Source organism: Carcharodon carcharias, chromosome 4 (genome assembly GCF_017639515.1).
Source record: "Carcharodon carcharias isolate sCarCar2 chromosome 4, sCarCar2.pri, whole genome shotgun sequence".
NCBI classification, from domain to species: domain Eukaryota; kingdom Metazoa; phylum Chordata; class Chondrichthyes; order Lamniformes; family Lamnidae; genus Carcharodon; species Carcharodon carcharias.
The window spans coordinates 119941141-119954816 of NC_054470.1; the positions used below are offsets into that span (position 1 = coordinate 119941141).

At 43.5% G+C, this 13676-nt stretch overlaps 1 protein-coding gene across 4 annotated transcripts in view; it reads left to right on the top strand.

The window, feature by feature from the left end:
• Nucleotides 1-13676, top strand: part of c9orf72 (C9orf72-SMCR8 complex subunit) — a 98676-nt gene that overhangs the window by 58792 nt on the left and 26208 nt on the right. For all 4 annotated transcript variants that reach the window (XR_005942764.1, XM_041185648.1, XM_041185649.1 and 1 more), the window contains exon 5: nt 9717-9789. Coding sequence is in view for 3 of the 4 variants with exons in the window: in XM_041185648.1 (XP_041041582.1) it covers nt 9717-9789 (73 nt within the window). In the remaining variant the exon portion in view is untranslated. The remainder of the gene's footprint in view (nt 1-9716; nt 9790-13676) is intronic.

Consider the following 13676-nt stretch of genomic DNA (forward strand, 5'->3'; position numbering starts at 1 on the left):
GCATTTCTACTGACCTACCCCTTAACCTGTTTTCCCAGTTCACTTTAGCCAGCTCTGTCTTCATACTCCTTCATTCTCCTTGAAGAGTAATTGACTTTATTTAAGTTTAAAACATTAGTCTTAGACCTACTGTTCTCTTCCTCAAACTGAATGCAAAATTCAATCATGTTATGGCCACTGCTACCTAGAGGCTCCTTTATTATGAGGTTATTAATTCACCCTGCCTCATTGCACACTACCAGGCCTAGAAAAGCCTGCTTTCTGGTTGGCTCTAGCATGCGCTGTTCTAAGAAATTGTCCCAAAAACATGCTATGAACTCATCCTCCAGGTTACCTTTGCCGATCTGATTCTTCCAACCTATATGTAGGTTAAAAGCACCCATGATAATTGCAGTGCCTTTTTTAAAAGCCCCCATTGTTTCTTTATGTATACCTTGTCCTACAGCATCGTTACTTTTAGGAGGCACATAAACTACTCCCAAATTGACTTCTTTCCTTTGCTAATTTTTTTTATCTCTACCCAAATTGATTCTACATCTTGATCTTAAGAACTAAGGTCATCTCTCACAAATGTACTAATGCCATCCTCAATTAACAGAGCTGTCCCACCACCTTTTCCTGGCTTCCTGTCTTTCGAAAATGACGTATCCTTGAATATTCGAGTCTGAGCCTTGGTCACCTTGGAGCCACGTCTCTGTAATGGCTATCAGGTCATACGTATTTATTACTTTTTGAGCTGATTGTTATGGATGCTATGGGTATTCAAATACCAAGCCGTTAGTTCTGGTTTTTTTACAATTTTTGCAAACTCTGGCCTTTTCTGCTGTCGTACTCTTAAGTTTGTACAATCTTTCCCTTCCTGTCACATTCTGATTGTCATTACTCTTAATACTACCTTGCTCTCTTGCCTTGTCTTTTTCCTTTAATTTACTGCATCTTCCCTCATGAGATTCCTTCCCCTCACTATTTAGTTTAAAGTCCTCCCTAGTTATATGACTCACCATAACACTGGTCCTAGCACGGTTCAGGTGAACACTGTTCCAATGGTATAGCTCCCACTTTCCCTAGTTCTGGTGCCAGTGTCCCATGAATTAAAACGCATTTCTTCCATACCAATCTTTGAGCCATGTGTTATTTACCCTAAGCCAATTTGCTCATGACTCAGGTAATAATCTAGATATTATTACCTTTTGAGGTTCTGCTTTTAAATTTAGCCCCTAACTGCTCGTACTCCCTAAGGAGAACCTCTTTCCTAGTCCTATCTATGTCAGTGGTACCCATGTGGAACATGACAAATGGATCCCTTCAGTGCAAGTTCTTCTCCAGCCCTGAACAGATGTCCTGCACTGGGCAGACAACACAGCCACCTGTACTCTCTCAGCTTCAGAGAACTGTATCTATCCCCCTGGCTGTACTGTCCCTTACTACCACAGCATTCCTGTTTACTCCTCCCCACTTAAAAGGCTTCCTGTACCACGGGGCCACGGTCAGTTCGCTCATCCATTTTGCAGCCCCCGCTCTCATCCGTACAAGCTGCAAGAACCTTGAACTTGTTGGACAATGGCAAGGGCGAAGGCACCTCCAATTCTGCCTTCTGGGTTCCCACACCTGCCTCACCCTCCTGTCCCTGACCATGGTTGAAATCAGAAGACTGTATCCTAAGGGGCGTGACTGCCTTCCGGAACAAGATTTCCAAGTAACACTCCCCCTCCCTGATGCATCACAATTTCTACAGCTCGGCCTCAGGTGCAATGATTCTGGGACGAAGCTCCTCGAGATGCATTTGCTTACTGTAGATATGTTTCACTTGTATCGTACCGGTGGCTAAGAGCTCTCACATACTGCAGCTGCAACACATCACCTGCCCTGCTATCTTTTTTACGTTTTAATTACTTATTTATGTTTTAATTAAATTTTTAATTAATATGTCTAGTCTTGTTTGTGCTTATATTCTTATTATTTCAATAAATGTTGTTCTTATCCCGATTGAAATTTTCTAGTTAGACATAATAAACAGGAAAATAGAAAATACTCACCAGCCAATCACCTACCCGCTTCCCTGTGAAGTCACACCTTGACTTTTTTTTATTCCTGGACTATCCACAGCCCTCGCTGCTCATCTGGCTGCCGTTGGCCCCGCTGCCGCTCGTCTGGCCACTCCTCTCGCACTCTCTCATTGTTAATGGCACTGTAAAGTTGCAATCATTGATCTGTACCTTAACAGATTTGTCTTACAGCATTGAAGTACACTGTACTTCTCTGTTAAAGAACTTACCTTAACTTTGCATCTTTTTCTTAAAGGCCCTGTAAGAACAAATACAAGTGAGCATGGATCAGCTTGGGAGTGTACTCACTGACCAGACTGATTCTGTTCTGTTAAATCTGACTCTTTGGTTACTAGGGCTGTAATTTTACGTTCGCTGTGTTGATATGTCAGGGCGCTGGGCATGAAACGTAATGAGTGATGATGTTGGGTCAGTTTCCCAATATCAATATGCCTGAATGCCATTTTATGTGCAGTGGATCACAAGCAAGATGTGGACTCCACTTTCCATCTGATAAAGGTTGATTAAAGTTTTTAGAAATCCAGTTGGCTTGCATTTCTCGAGCCCATCAGCATTTTACAGAGGCCACATAGGGCTTGGAACCTCGGCAGCTTTAAATGATTGACAAACGGTAGGTGGATGCAGGGGCCTGAAGGACTTGGCTAGTGAAGTTAATGCTTCAAATTTGAGAGTGAAAGGCAAAGGGCAGAAATCATTGGCACACTTATGCCACTTGAGTAAGTTGGTCTTTTGGCAGGGGTATCTTAGAAGAAGTTTTTTAAGAGAGGGCTGGGATTGTGTGTCCTCTTAGCACCCACTAGAAATGTGTTCCCATGACATAGTCGGCACCCAGTTGGGTGCCATCGTCCATTCCGGAGAAGGCTTCTCCAATGTAGAGGAAATCTGGAGAAGAAGTGAAAGGTGAGCACTTGACCAAGGACAACAGTAACCTGCTGGACACCTGCAGGTGCAGCTTGGTGATGGGGAAGGAGTAGAAGACCACAGAATTGACCGGGCGCGAGACCTATGAGGAGATGATGTAACCCAGCAGACGGTGCACCAACAGTGGATAACCTTCCTCCAGTGTCTGTGATGACTGCATCTGTCTTGTGAGACAACTCTGTGTGACATGATGATGGGAGAGGTCTGCTCTAATTGTGTGGGTGACCATCCAATGTCAGTGGCTGTCAGGGTCACAAGTGCCCTGAATTTCTGCTCCTCAGGTGTATTCCAGGGTGCCACTGGTGACGTGAGCGGCACCTCCAAATCAGCTGCGCATCACTGCATCTTGTGATTTATACCCTCTTCAGGAGGGTCAACCAACACATCAAGTTTAAAACCAATGCAGACAGTAAGGCTGAGAGAGCCAGAGGTTTTGGCACCGTCGCTGGATTCCCCAAGGTCCAAGGAATCATTGCATGCATACGGAAGGGATTTCACTGTCTCGATATTCAACTGGTTTGTAAATCCTGCAGGTGAAACACATGCAAGGATGAATACATTGTGATAGGGTTACTTGCTGAAGAAATGGCTGATTACACTGGTGGGGAACTCAAAGACTGAGGCAGAGGCATGCTGCAATGCAAACCACCCAACCACCAAGGGGACCATTGAGCAAGCTTTTCGGTCTGCTGAAGATGAGAGTTAGGTGCCTGGTGCACCCATTTGGTGCCTTCAGTATACATAGCAAAAGTCTCCTGGATTGTGGTTGGGTGCTGCGTCATACACAACCTGATGCTGCAGAGGTGGAGGGCCTGGCTGTTGAAGACATGGCAGTACATCCTCGCACAAGGAGAGTACCGAATCAGAGCTACAGCCTGCAGGGCCACTTGGAGGGCTCAAGATTTATGTGTGGGAGGCTCGGGAAGCTTTTAGACTAAAGTGTGTTTCCTGATTTGCAGCATGTCAGCTGACAAAGTCCATCAAAGATCCACATTCCAGGCTCACTAAAGCCATTCACACCTGCTAGAAGACCAGAATCACTCATACATCAATACATAGCACAGCAATCAGCACATGTGCTGTGGTCAACACCAGTCAGCCCCGGCTCACAACCCTTCACATGTACATCTCGCTCTGGCCACCATCACTGCATTGAGACAGTCATAAGCAAAAAGTGACATTTAATGAAAGCTAACTACAACATTCAACATTCCTAATGGTGTTCCTCCTTCGTTGCCAATTGCAGTGGAGGCAAACTACTGGCCTTGTTGCCCAATGGCCTGGGATGCCTGAGGCCATGAGGGCTCTGGCATACTGACGGGCTCCTGAACAGTTGCAGGAGCTGCCACTGTTGCCACAGAAACTTGAGGCATTGGTCTTATTGGCAGAGGGGCTGAAAACCGCTGTTATCAGGAGTGCCCTGAGAAGAGTCCACACTTGCAGGTGGCTATCACTCCTCCACAAGTACATTTGTATCTCCCTACTTACCTGAGAATGCCGAGGGCTGTGTAGAGACCCTAGTACCTCATCCCGAACTCACCATGCCACTGATCCCTCTTGCTCAGTGACAGCTAATGGCATGTAGGTCGGCACACAAATCACCAGCAGCTACCGGTGGTCTGCTGGATGTGGCTGTCCAAGAGAATTGCCAGTCTCTCATTGATGGAGGTCATGCGATCAGGCAAGGGGGAGATCACAGTGCTCATGGCCTGGATGAACTTCTCCACTGTCTCAACTGGGGCACCCTAAACCTCTGGAAACTCTGCAAGATCTTCACGCACCTCATGGCTGAGCGTCCAGGATCTGCTGCCTTATGGACCGCTCCAGAGGCTCATAATCAGCCAGGGACTTGGCATAAGCCTCGTCTCCCATGCACCTCTGAGCATCAGAAGCCTTGGCTGTCACCGCTTCCAACAGCTGGTCTGGCGCTGTATTGGTACCAGGCTATGACACTGAATCTCCACCTGCGTGTGCGTACCTGCTGACAATATCTGAGCTGGTGCGAGGCAAGGATGTGATGCTGCACCCTCTTGAGGTACCCTCCCACTCATCAGATATGGACGGATGTTCCCAGGAGATGTTGCCTGGCTGTTGGTTGGAGTTCACTTGTGAGAGAAAATAGGAAGATCAGATTGATGCGAAACCCTCAGACCAAATCCTAGAATTGGCTGCAGCTTGGGCATGTCTGTAACTTGGAACCCGCAACCATCCCTCATGCTTACCTGTTGCTCTCTTCCCTATGCCTTGAGGGACTTGCTATCCCCAATAGGTGCACTGATCTCTCCCAGTGATGGATTGGCCATTCTCATGTCAAGTCCACTTCAGTGCCTCTTCCTTTATTGGTGCCAAAATGGCAAAGTGGGGGATGCCCCCATCAGTTTGTGTCCCTTCCTTCATGTTCTGGGTTGACTTCTACTTTGGAAACATTGAGAATCATTTCAATGCTCATACTACAGAGACTGCCCACTCTAGCACCTGCTACAGCCTCTGGGACCAGTTTCATGCAAGTGTTCGATTGACACTCGGCTGCACCCTTATGTCGGTCTGCTATGCCATACAGCGCCCCCTGATAGAGCTGTAGCCATTTCCTCTATTGCTGTGTTCACATATCCCAACAGCCACGCCTGCACACATTTGCTTCTAACCCAAGGGAGACTGGTTTGTCACTCACCCTGACAAAGCAGAGAAGTTTGTTGACCCACTTGTGGCACAGGCTCTCGGAATAACCTCCCAGCTGCTCATCTCCTTCGCTACCTTTATCCAGGCCTACCTGATTTGCTAGGCAGGTCTCTTCTTTCAGCCTTGAGGGAAAAGACCTCTCAGCTTGCCTTAGCAGCCTAGAGGAGGATGTGTATCGCTGAACCATGGAGCCACCTGGATTCTTGACTCTGCATTGGTCACAGGTGGGTTCCACACGCTTGAAGGTCTTGTTGTGGGTCAATGGGTGATTGAGTGGTGACTGGCAAATGAGGAATGGCCAAGTGGAGGGGGAATTGCAGTGTTATTTGGAGCTCAGAAGTCTTTAATAGCCAGTTATGTGCATGATCATTAATGATGTGCTGCTCTTGAGAGCCATATTGTGAACCCGCCAGCTCCTTCTTCCTGGTTATAACGAGCCACTGCTACTGACTGTCTTACACTCGAGTACTGATTAGTCATCAACTCCATCATCTGGGCGCCAATAGGCTAGCCAGCGAGCGACCACAGCGGGAGCAGGAGGGCCTTTGCCACCCGCTTCCGCTTCCACCTTCACAACCCCACTGGGTTAAGTTAAATTCCAATTTAGCTTATTAATTTCAAACCTTCTAATTTCTTCATGCTTTTGTTTACTATTTGTTGAAATGTAAAAAGACCAACTGCGAGCATATGTATCTCTGTAATTAGCAGTGAACATGTATTTTAATATTATAAACCTAAAGTTAAACATTATTTGTTTTGCTGATTCTCTGCGGAAGTATAAAATGAGTAATGTTTAAAGTGAAAATGGGAACAGCATCCTTTCACCCCTGGGTCTTTGGTTTGAAACTAGCCCTATGCTCTTCCTGTGGCTTTTCTGTACTGCTGCATTGGATTTTTTGTAGAATAAAACACCTTTGTTAGTCCTTTCTACCTTTATCCCACTTTATCCATTCTTCATCCATCACTTTAGTCTTAATTAACTCACACAAGGCTTCTGTTTTTCTCCCATTATAAGCCATACAACCACACAGCTGTTATAGTTGAAAAGGTGTGCGGGTTTGCTGCTAGACTTCTGTCAGTTCGGATACTCAGCCAGTTGCTGGGAGGCATGCGATCACTGATGAAAATTTAGTTCTTTAATCTAGTTCATGGTGTTGACTTCTCTCTGTCACAGTTTGTCTTAGTCCTTCCCTCAGACACCAGGCTAAGTTGATTCACATAGAAACATCTAGTGGGATTGGTTTAAGTATATATTTGATTACCTGTTAAACTGCAAGAAAGCAGTCACTTAAAATCATTTGCTCCCAGTCACTTTCTGGAAAGTGTGAAACTGATCCAAATTTGAGAATGTGTCTGAAGCCTTGAGGAAATGCACCAGGTGATATCCATGAGGAAAAAGATAAGTACCACTAAGAATATATTATAATTTATCCCTGCAGTCATGATAATTTCTTATTTTCTACTTACTCGAGATGATGGTAAAGTTAATTTAGTTACTATATTAGTGTTATTTGCTGTCTTCTAAAAATAAGGAAGATCACATGAGAGTGCACGATAAAACCAGTGTGCCAAAATATAAAGCAACAAAAGTTCTTTGTTGGATCCCTGGGCACAGTACAAATTGACCTAGATATCCAGGCAAGCAAAAACACTCTTTAGGACATGAGGAGCAAAAGTTCACCAACATGAATGGTCAATGATGCTGAAACAAAAATTCTATAGCTAGAATTAAAAAAAATAGAAGGGTCCCACTGATCCCTTTGGTTCTTGCAGTTGAAAATCTGTGCAGAACTGCTGTGCACCCTCCATCAATATTACTGTTCCTTCAGTTGCTGGGAAGTATAAGCTAATATCTTTTGCTCTGTTCCTTCCCCCATACCCCCTCTCTAAGGTTAAAGCTACAACCTGCACTCAGCCCTACTCCATAGGGGGTTAACTAAGACTGGAAACTCATAAGAACAGGGAGGGTGCAAAAATCGCACGCCAAGTGTTAATATTGAATTGTATTGTTTCTCATAGCTGCTTTATATTTCTGTTTCATCTTTTGCATGCCTTTTTTTGCTATTTGCATAATGTTTATACACTTCCTCAGGGTCTAATTTGCTGCACTACAAATTTCACATATCAGGCACATAATAGTGAGGATAAGCTGTATTTAGACAATGTAGATATTAGAGTGTAGGTACAAGGTGACAATGTTGGGGATATTACTGGTAGGGGGATTGCAGCTACTTATGGCTTGAAAGTTGAGAGATGCTGCCAGAGATGAACCAGCAGAAAGTTGCTGTTGGAAAAGTTGGGACTATTTCTTCAGTAATCAGGCCTAGGGTCGTGGGGCTTGGGCCAAATGGAAGGCTGTGCTGCGCTAAGCCCATATCTCCTAATATTTTCTGAGATACTCGTGGGGCCTGTGCATTATTTGTTTTGACAGGGCCAAAAATGTGCTTGGTATGGTACTCTGCCAAGTCCCTACTGTAAAATGTGTAGGAGTACACAAAACAGATTCTGAATGTTGGACAACATGGCTGTTATCTTGTACCACAAAGGATGAATTTTTCTTCATTTACCCCTCCTCTGTCCCAATTGATGAATGGATAAGTAAAATCTGCCAAAATAGTAATTGTTATTCTTATTCCTTTGTCTAATACGGTTGCAAACGTTCTATTCTATTTCCTTTCCACAATTTAGATCTGCAATGCACCCTTAATAATGTGACAAGGCCTTTTTTTTATTTAGGAGTCGGTATGATTGGAACTTAAGCTGTCCCCCACTCTTGTCTATGTCAGGCCGCTCTACAGCATTTATTCCATCTTTTAACCAATATTGCACTCTGCCTCCATCCTTATCTTTTCTATCTTTCCTGAATAATTTTATTTCCTATCAACTCCAACCTTGTACCTCATTTTTTCCTGATTTAACTGTTTCTCTATTTAACTGTTTTTACCAGTGCACCACTGTACCTGTTCAGATGTAGCCTGTTCAGAATTCCTGTGCACAATCTTTTCCAGTCTATTTAATATGTTCCTTACACTAGCACCTGGGAGGCACCAAATCATCCAGGTCAGAGTCTGGAATCCAAAAGATCACACCAGCCCATTCTAGCTATATTGCTACTCTGACACAAGCCATCTCTTGTTTGTTGGTATGGTACCATTATTATTTATTGTTGGCCCTGCTAGAGCCTCCCTTTTTCAGCAGGAAGATAGAGTTTCAAATCCATTTAAGAACATAAATTGTTCTAGGTGCTCCTGTTCCTTACTTTCCTTCCTTCTGTTCCCTGCCTTTTGGATAGTTACCCAACTTTCCTCCTGCATGGCATAACCTCTATTTTACATTGGCGTCACAACCCTCTCAAACTCTTGCTCCAAAAACTATTGACCCTATTCATCGCCTTCTCAATTTCTGAGATTCTGTACTCGAACAATGAGAGTTAATGGTTTTCCATTTGGGTGCTATTTAACATTGTTATTTTACCTGGCTCAATGATACATCTAGATGTTAAATGCCTATTATTGTAAACAGCAAAGCAGCGCATGGACTCAGGCTAAGCACAGTAAACTTTTAAATTATTTGTGGTGGACAATTGTTCTAAACAAAAATCTGCAGTTGCTATTGCATTATAGACTATATTTTTTAAATAATTATGTGATTGAGATGCCCCAAAGCTTTAGGCAATCCTGCGGCAAAATCTGCATCCTCATGTCACAGAATTTGGTTTACCTTACCATATAAATTGGTCTTAAGATGCTGCAAAAATGCAGAACCCTTATGGTGAAGACTGTTTTGTGAGATTGGGATGTTTATGGGGACCGTAAGGTAATGAATGATGCTTGGTGATCCAGTTACATAAATGTCAAATTTAATTGCTGGAATACTTTGGGCTAAATTTGAATGTGAGTTTCTTATAGAGTAAGAATTTTCCAAGTTAAAGTATAAATTCTAAAACATTTCCCCTACTTTTCATATCAAACTAAGCATTAAATCCTGCCACACACAAATGTGGGAAATGTATTCCCTTCCAGTAATGGGAACATTTTGTTTGATTTGCAGGGCCATTAGTTCTCACCTGCAGACATGTGGGTGTTCTGTCGTTGTAGGAAGCAATCCAGAAAAAGTAAACAAGGTATTTCTTCTTTCTCCAATGCAGGACTGGCTTAACAACCTTATATTGAGTTGCTGGACTTTTGTGCATATACTGTAAAATAGACATATTTTGTCTGTCTTTTATTTTTCTAAACATAAGTGTTGCTGTCCTGATGAACAATATATTTCTGGAGTTGTTAAACTTACCAAAAAGGATCTGGCATTCTAATGTTAGATAAAATCCATTGTTCTTGACTTTCTTTAAAACACACTTGATTGAAACTTTCTGTCCAGTTTCTGAGTTAATTGGCTCCATGACAAATTGAGTGCAATAGAACGATTTGTTTCTTAATATAGTAGTTGATTATCTACACCATGGGTTGGATTTTAACTGATCGAACTGCTCGTAGCCTGGGAACCTGGGAGTTTTAGAAGTGTATTTTTTGGTAGCTTTTTAACCCAGCCACTGCATTAGCATCCGACTTCCACGTTTCCTGACCAATCATGATGGTGTGATGGTGATCCACATGAGTATATTTCAGCTGAAGTATTTAAGGAAACTCTTTTAGGATGAAAGTTGAAGGATTGTTCAGGTGTTTCAGCTGAGGAAGAAATTACAACAATAGATTCTCAACATCGCAAGGCTGTACCTCGTTTCACTGATGCCTTCCTAGAACCAATGCTACAGTCTGTCAGGGCGTGCAGGGAGATTCTTTCCCCTGCTGACGGGAGCAAGGAGTCTGCTGCTAAGATTGGGGAAGTGTGCCTGGAGATAGTAGAGGAGGTTAGCTACAGGTATGTGGGTGTCCCCTCCTGCTTACAATGCTGCAAGAGGTTTAGTGACCTAATCGGGTCAGGAAAGGTGAGTGGCACAGCACATTCAAATACATCCTGATGTGTCTTACCCTCATCTCCGTCACTCTGCCTTCCCAAGCCTACTCCTGCACACCAATCCTGACACCAACATAGTTTGCACGTGCACCCATTGCTCTCTGACATGGCATCTCCACATTCACATCTGACTATCCCCCAATGACACTGATCCTCGTCCTAATGTAATGCCATGCTTTTTCCTCAGGTGATCTTCCACACTAATCTTGTCCCTCCATCTACTTAACACATTCCATTAGTCACACTGATGGGTCTTTTCCTCCTTGCAGGAGAAGAGAGCTCAGAAAACTAGGGAGAAGCAGAAAAGTGGAGGTGGCCCTGCAGCCATCTCCCTGCTGATAGTTGCAGACCAGGAGGCAGCACTGGCGATAAAGCCAAATCTCAGCATGCCTGGCCCTCTGAGATGGAGCTCCCCAGCTACCTGGTGACAGAATTAAATAATGCACAGTCACATAGCAGATGACACTCACTCACATTGACTTAATGTCAGCAGGCAGTCAAATGTGATCTTGTGCACAATCTTGATAAGTAAGAGGATAACTAGGGAAGGAGTAGGGCCCATTAAGGACCATAGTGGTAATTTGTGTGTGGAGCCGAAGACTTAGGTAGGGTTCTAAATGAATACTTTGTGTCGGTGTTCACGAGTGAGAGGTACGACGCGAGTATGAAAATCAGGCAGAAGGACTGTGATATAATTAAAGGAATTAGCATAGAAAGGGAGGAGGTTCTAAGTGGTCTGGCAGGCTTAAGAGTAGATAAACCTCCAGGCCCAAATGAAATGTATCCCCGGCTGTTGAGTGAGGTAAGGGAGGAGATAGCAGGGGTGCTGGCAATAAGTTTCAATACCTCTCTGGCCACAGGAGAGGTGCCAAAGGACTGGAGGGCAGCCAATGTGGTACCGCTATTCAAGAAGGGAGGAAGGGATAAACCAGGGAACTACAAGCCAGTCAGTCTAACCTCAGTGGTGGGGAAACTATTGGAAGCAATTCTGAGGGACAGAATTAATCTACACTTGGAGAGGCAGGGAATAATCAAGGACAGCATGGTTTTATTAAGGGGAGGTTATGTCTGACCAATTTGATTGAATTTTTCGAAGTGGTGACCAAGTGTGTAGATGAGGGCAATGCATTTGATGTAGTCTACTTGGTGTATTGAGGTGTATAAAATTATGAGGGGCATAGGGTAGGCAGGAAGGAACTTTTCCCCTTGATGGTGGGATCACGAACCAGGGGGCATAGATGTAAGGTAAGGAGCAGGAGGTTTAGAGGGGATGTGAGGAAGAATTTTTTCACCCAGAGGGTGGTGGGAATCTAGAACTCACTGCCTGAAAGGGTGGTATAGGCAGAAACCCTCATAATATTTAAGAAGTATTTGGATGTGCACTTGCGATGCCATGGCATACAAGGCTATAGGCCTGGTGCTGCAAAATGGGATTAGAATAGTTAGGTACTTGTTTGACCGGCACAGACTCGATGGGCCAAAGGGCCTTTTTCTGTGCTGTAGTCCTCTATGACTCAATCTTCTAAACTCCAATGGAAACAAGCCCAGTCTGTCTAACCTTTCCTCATAAGACTGCCCGCTCACTCTAGTAAACCTCTGAACCGCCTCCAAGGCACTTACATCCCCCCTTAAATAAGGAGACCAAAACTGCACACAGTGTTCAAGGTGTGGTCTCACCAATGCCCTGTATAACTGAAGCATAACAGTTCAATTCCTCTCGTAATAAAGGATAGCATTCCATTTGCCTTCGTAATTACTTGCTGTAGCTGTATACTAATTAATCTGCTCCATCATTCAATAAGATCATGGCTGATCTGATTGTGGCTTTTACTCCACTTTCTTGCCTGTCCCCCATAACCCTTAACTCCCTGCTAATCAAAAATCTGTCTAACATAATCTTGAATATATTCAGTGACCCAGAATCTTTAGCTATCTGAGAAAGAGAATTCCAAGAACTATCAATCCTCTGAGAAAAGAAATTCCTCCTTATCTCCATTTTAAATGCGAGACCCCTTATTTTTAAACTGTGCTTCCTTGTTCTAGATCCCCCACAAGACAAAATGTCATCCCAGTATCCATCCTGTTAAGCCCCGTAAGAATCCTACATGTTTCAATAAGATCACCTTTCATTCTTCTAAACTCCTGTGAATATAGGCCGAAGCTACTCAACCTTTCCTCATAAGACGACCTCTCCATCCCAGGAATCAGCCTAGTGAACCTTCTCTGAACTGCTAATGCAAGTATATTCCTCCTTAAGTAAGGAGATCAAAACTGTACACAGTACTTTGCTGTCTCACCAATGCCCTGTACAGCTCTAGCAAGGTTTCCCTACTTTTATACGTCATTCCCCTTTCAATAAAGGCCAACATTCTATTCTGAAGGAGAGTCATATGAATGCGAAACATTAACTCTGTATTTCTCTCCATAAATGCTTGTTAGACCTGCTAAGTTTTTCCAGCATTTTCTGTTCTGGTTCAACATTCCATTTGCTTTCCTAATTACTTGCTGTACCTGCATGCTAACTTCTTATGATTCATGTGCAAGAACAGATCCCTCTGTATTGCAGCATTCTGCAGTCTCTCTCCATTTAAATAATATTCTGCTTCTCTTCTTCCTGCCAAAATGGCCAACCTGACTTTTATCCACATTATGCTCCATCTGCCAATTTTTTGCCCATTCATTTAACCTGCCTATGTCCTTTTGCAATCTCCTCATAAATTGCTTTCCTACCTATCTTTGTATTATCAATAAATTTGGCTATAACACATTTGCTCTATTCATCCAACTCATTAATATAGATCGTAAATAATTGAGGCCTGTCACTGATTCCTGTGATACTCCACTGGTTAAAGTTTGTCATCCTGAAAATTACCCATTTATCCCGACCTTCTGTTTCCTGTTCAAAAGCCAATCCTCTATCCACACTAAAATATTACCTCTATTGGACTGCACTGTTGGTTTCTTGTTTGTGGCTAAGGAGTGACATCAGTAGGTAACAAAATAAAGATTTGGCCACTAATCCCATAAAGCAGGAGT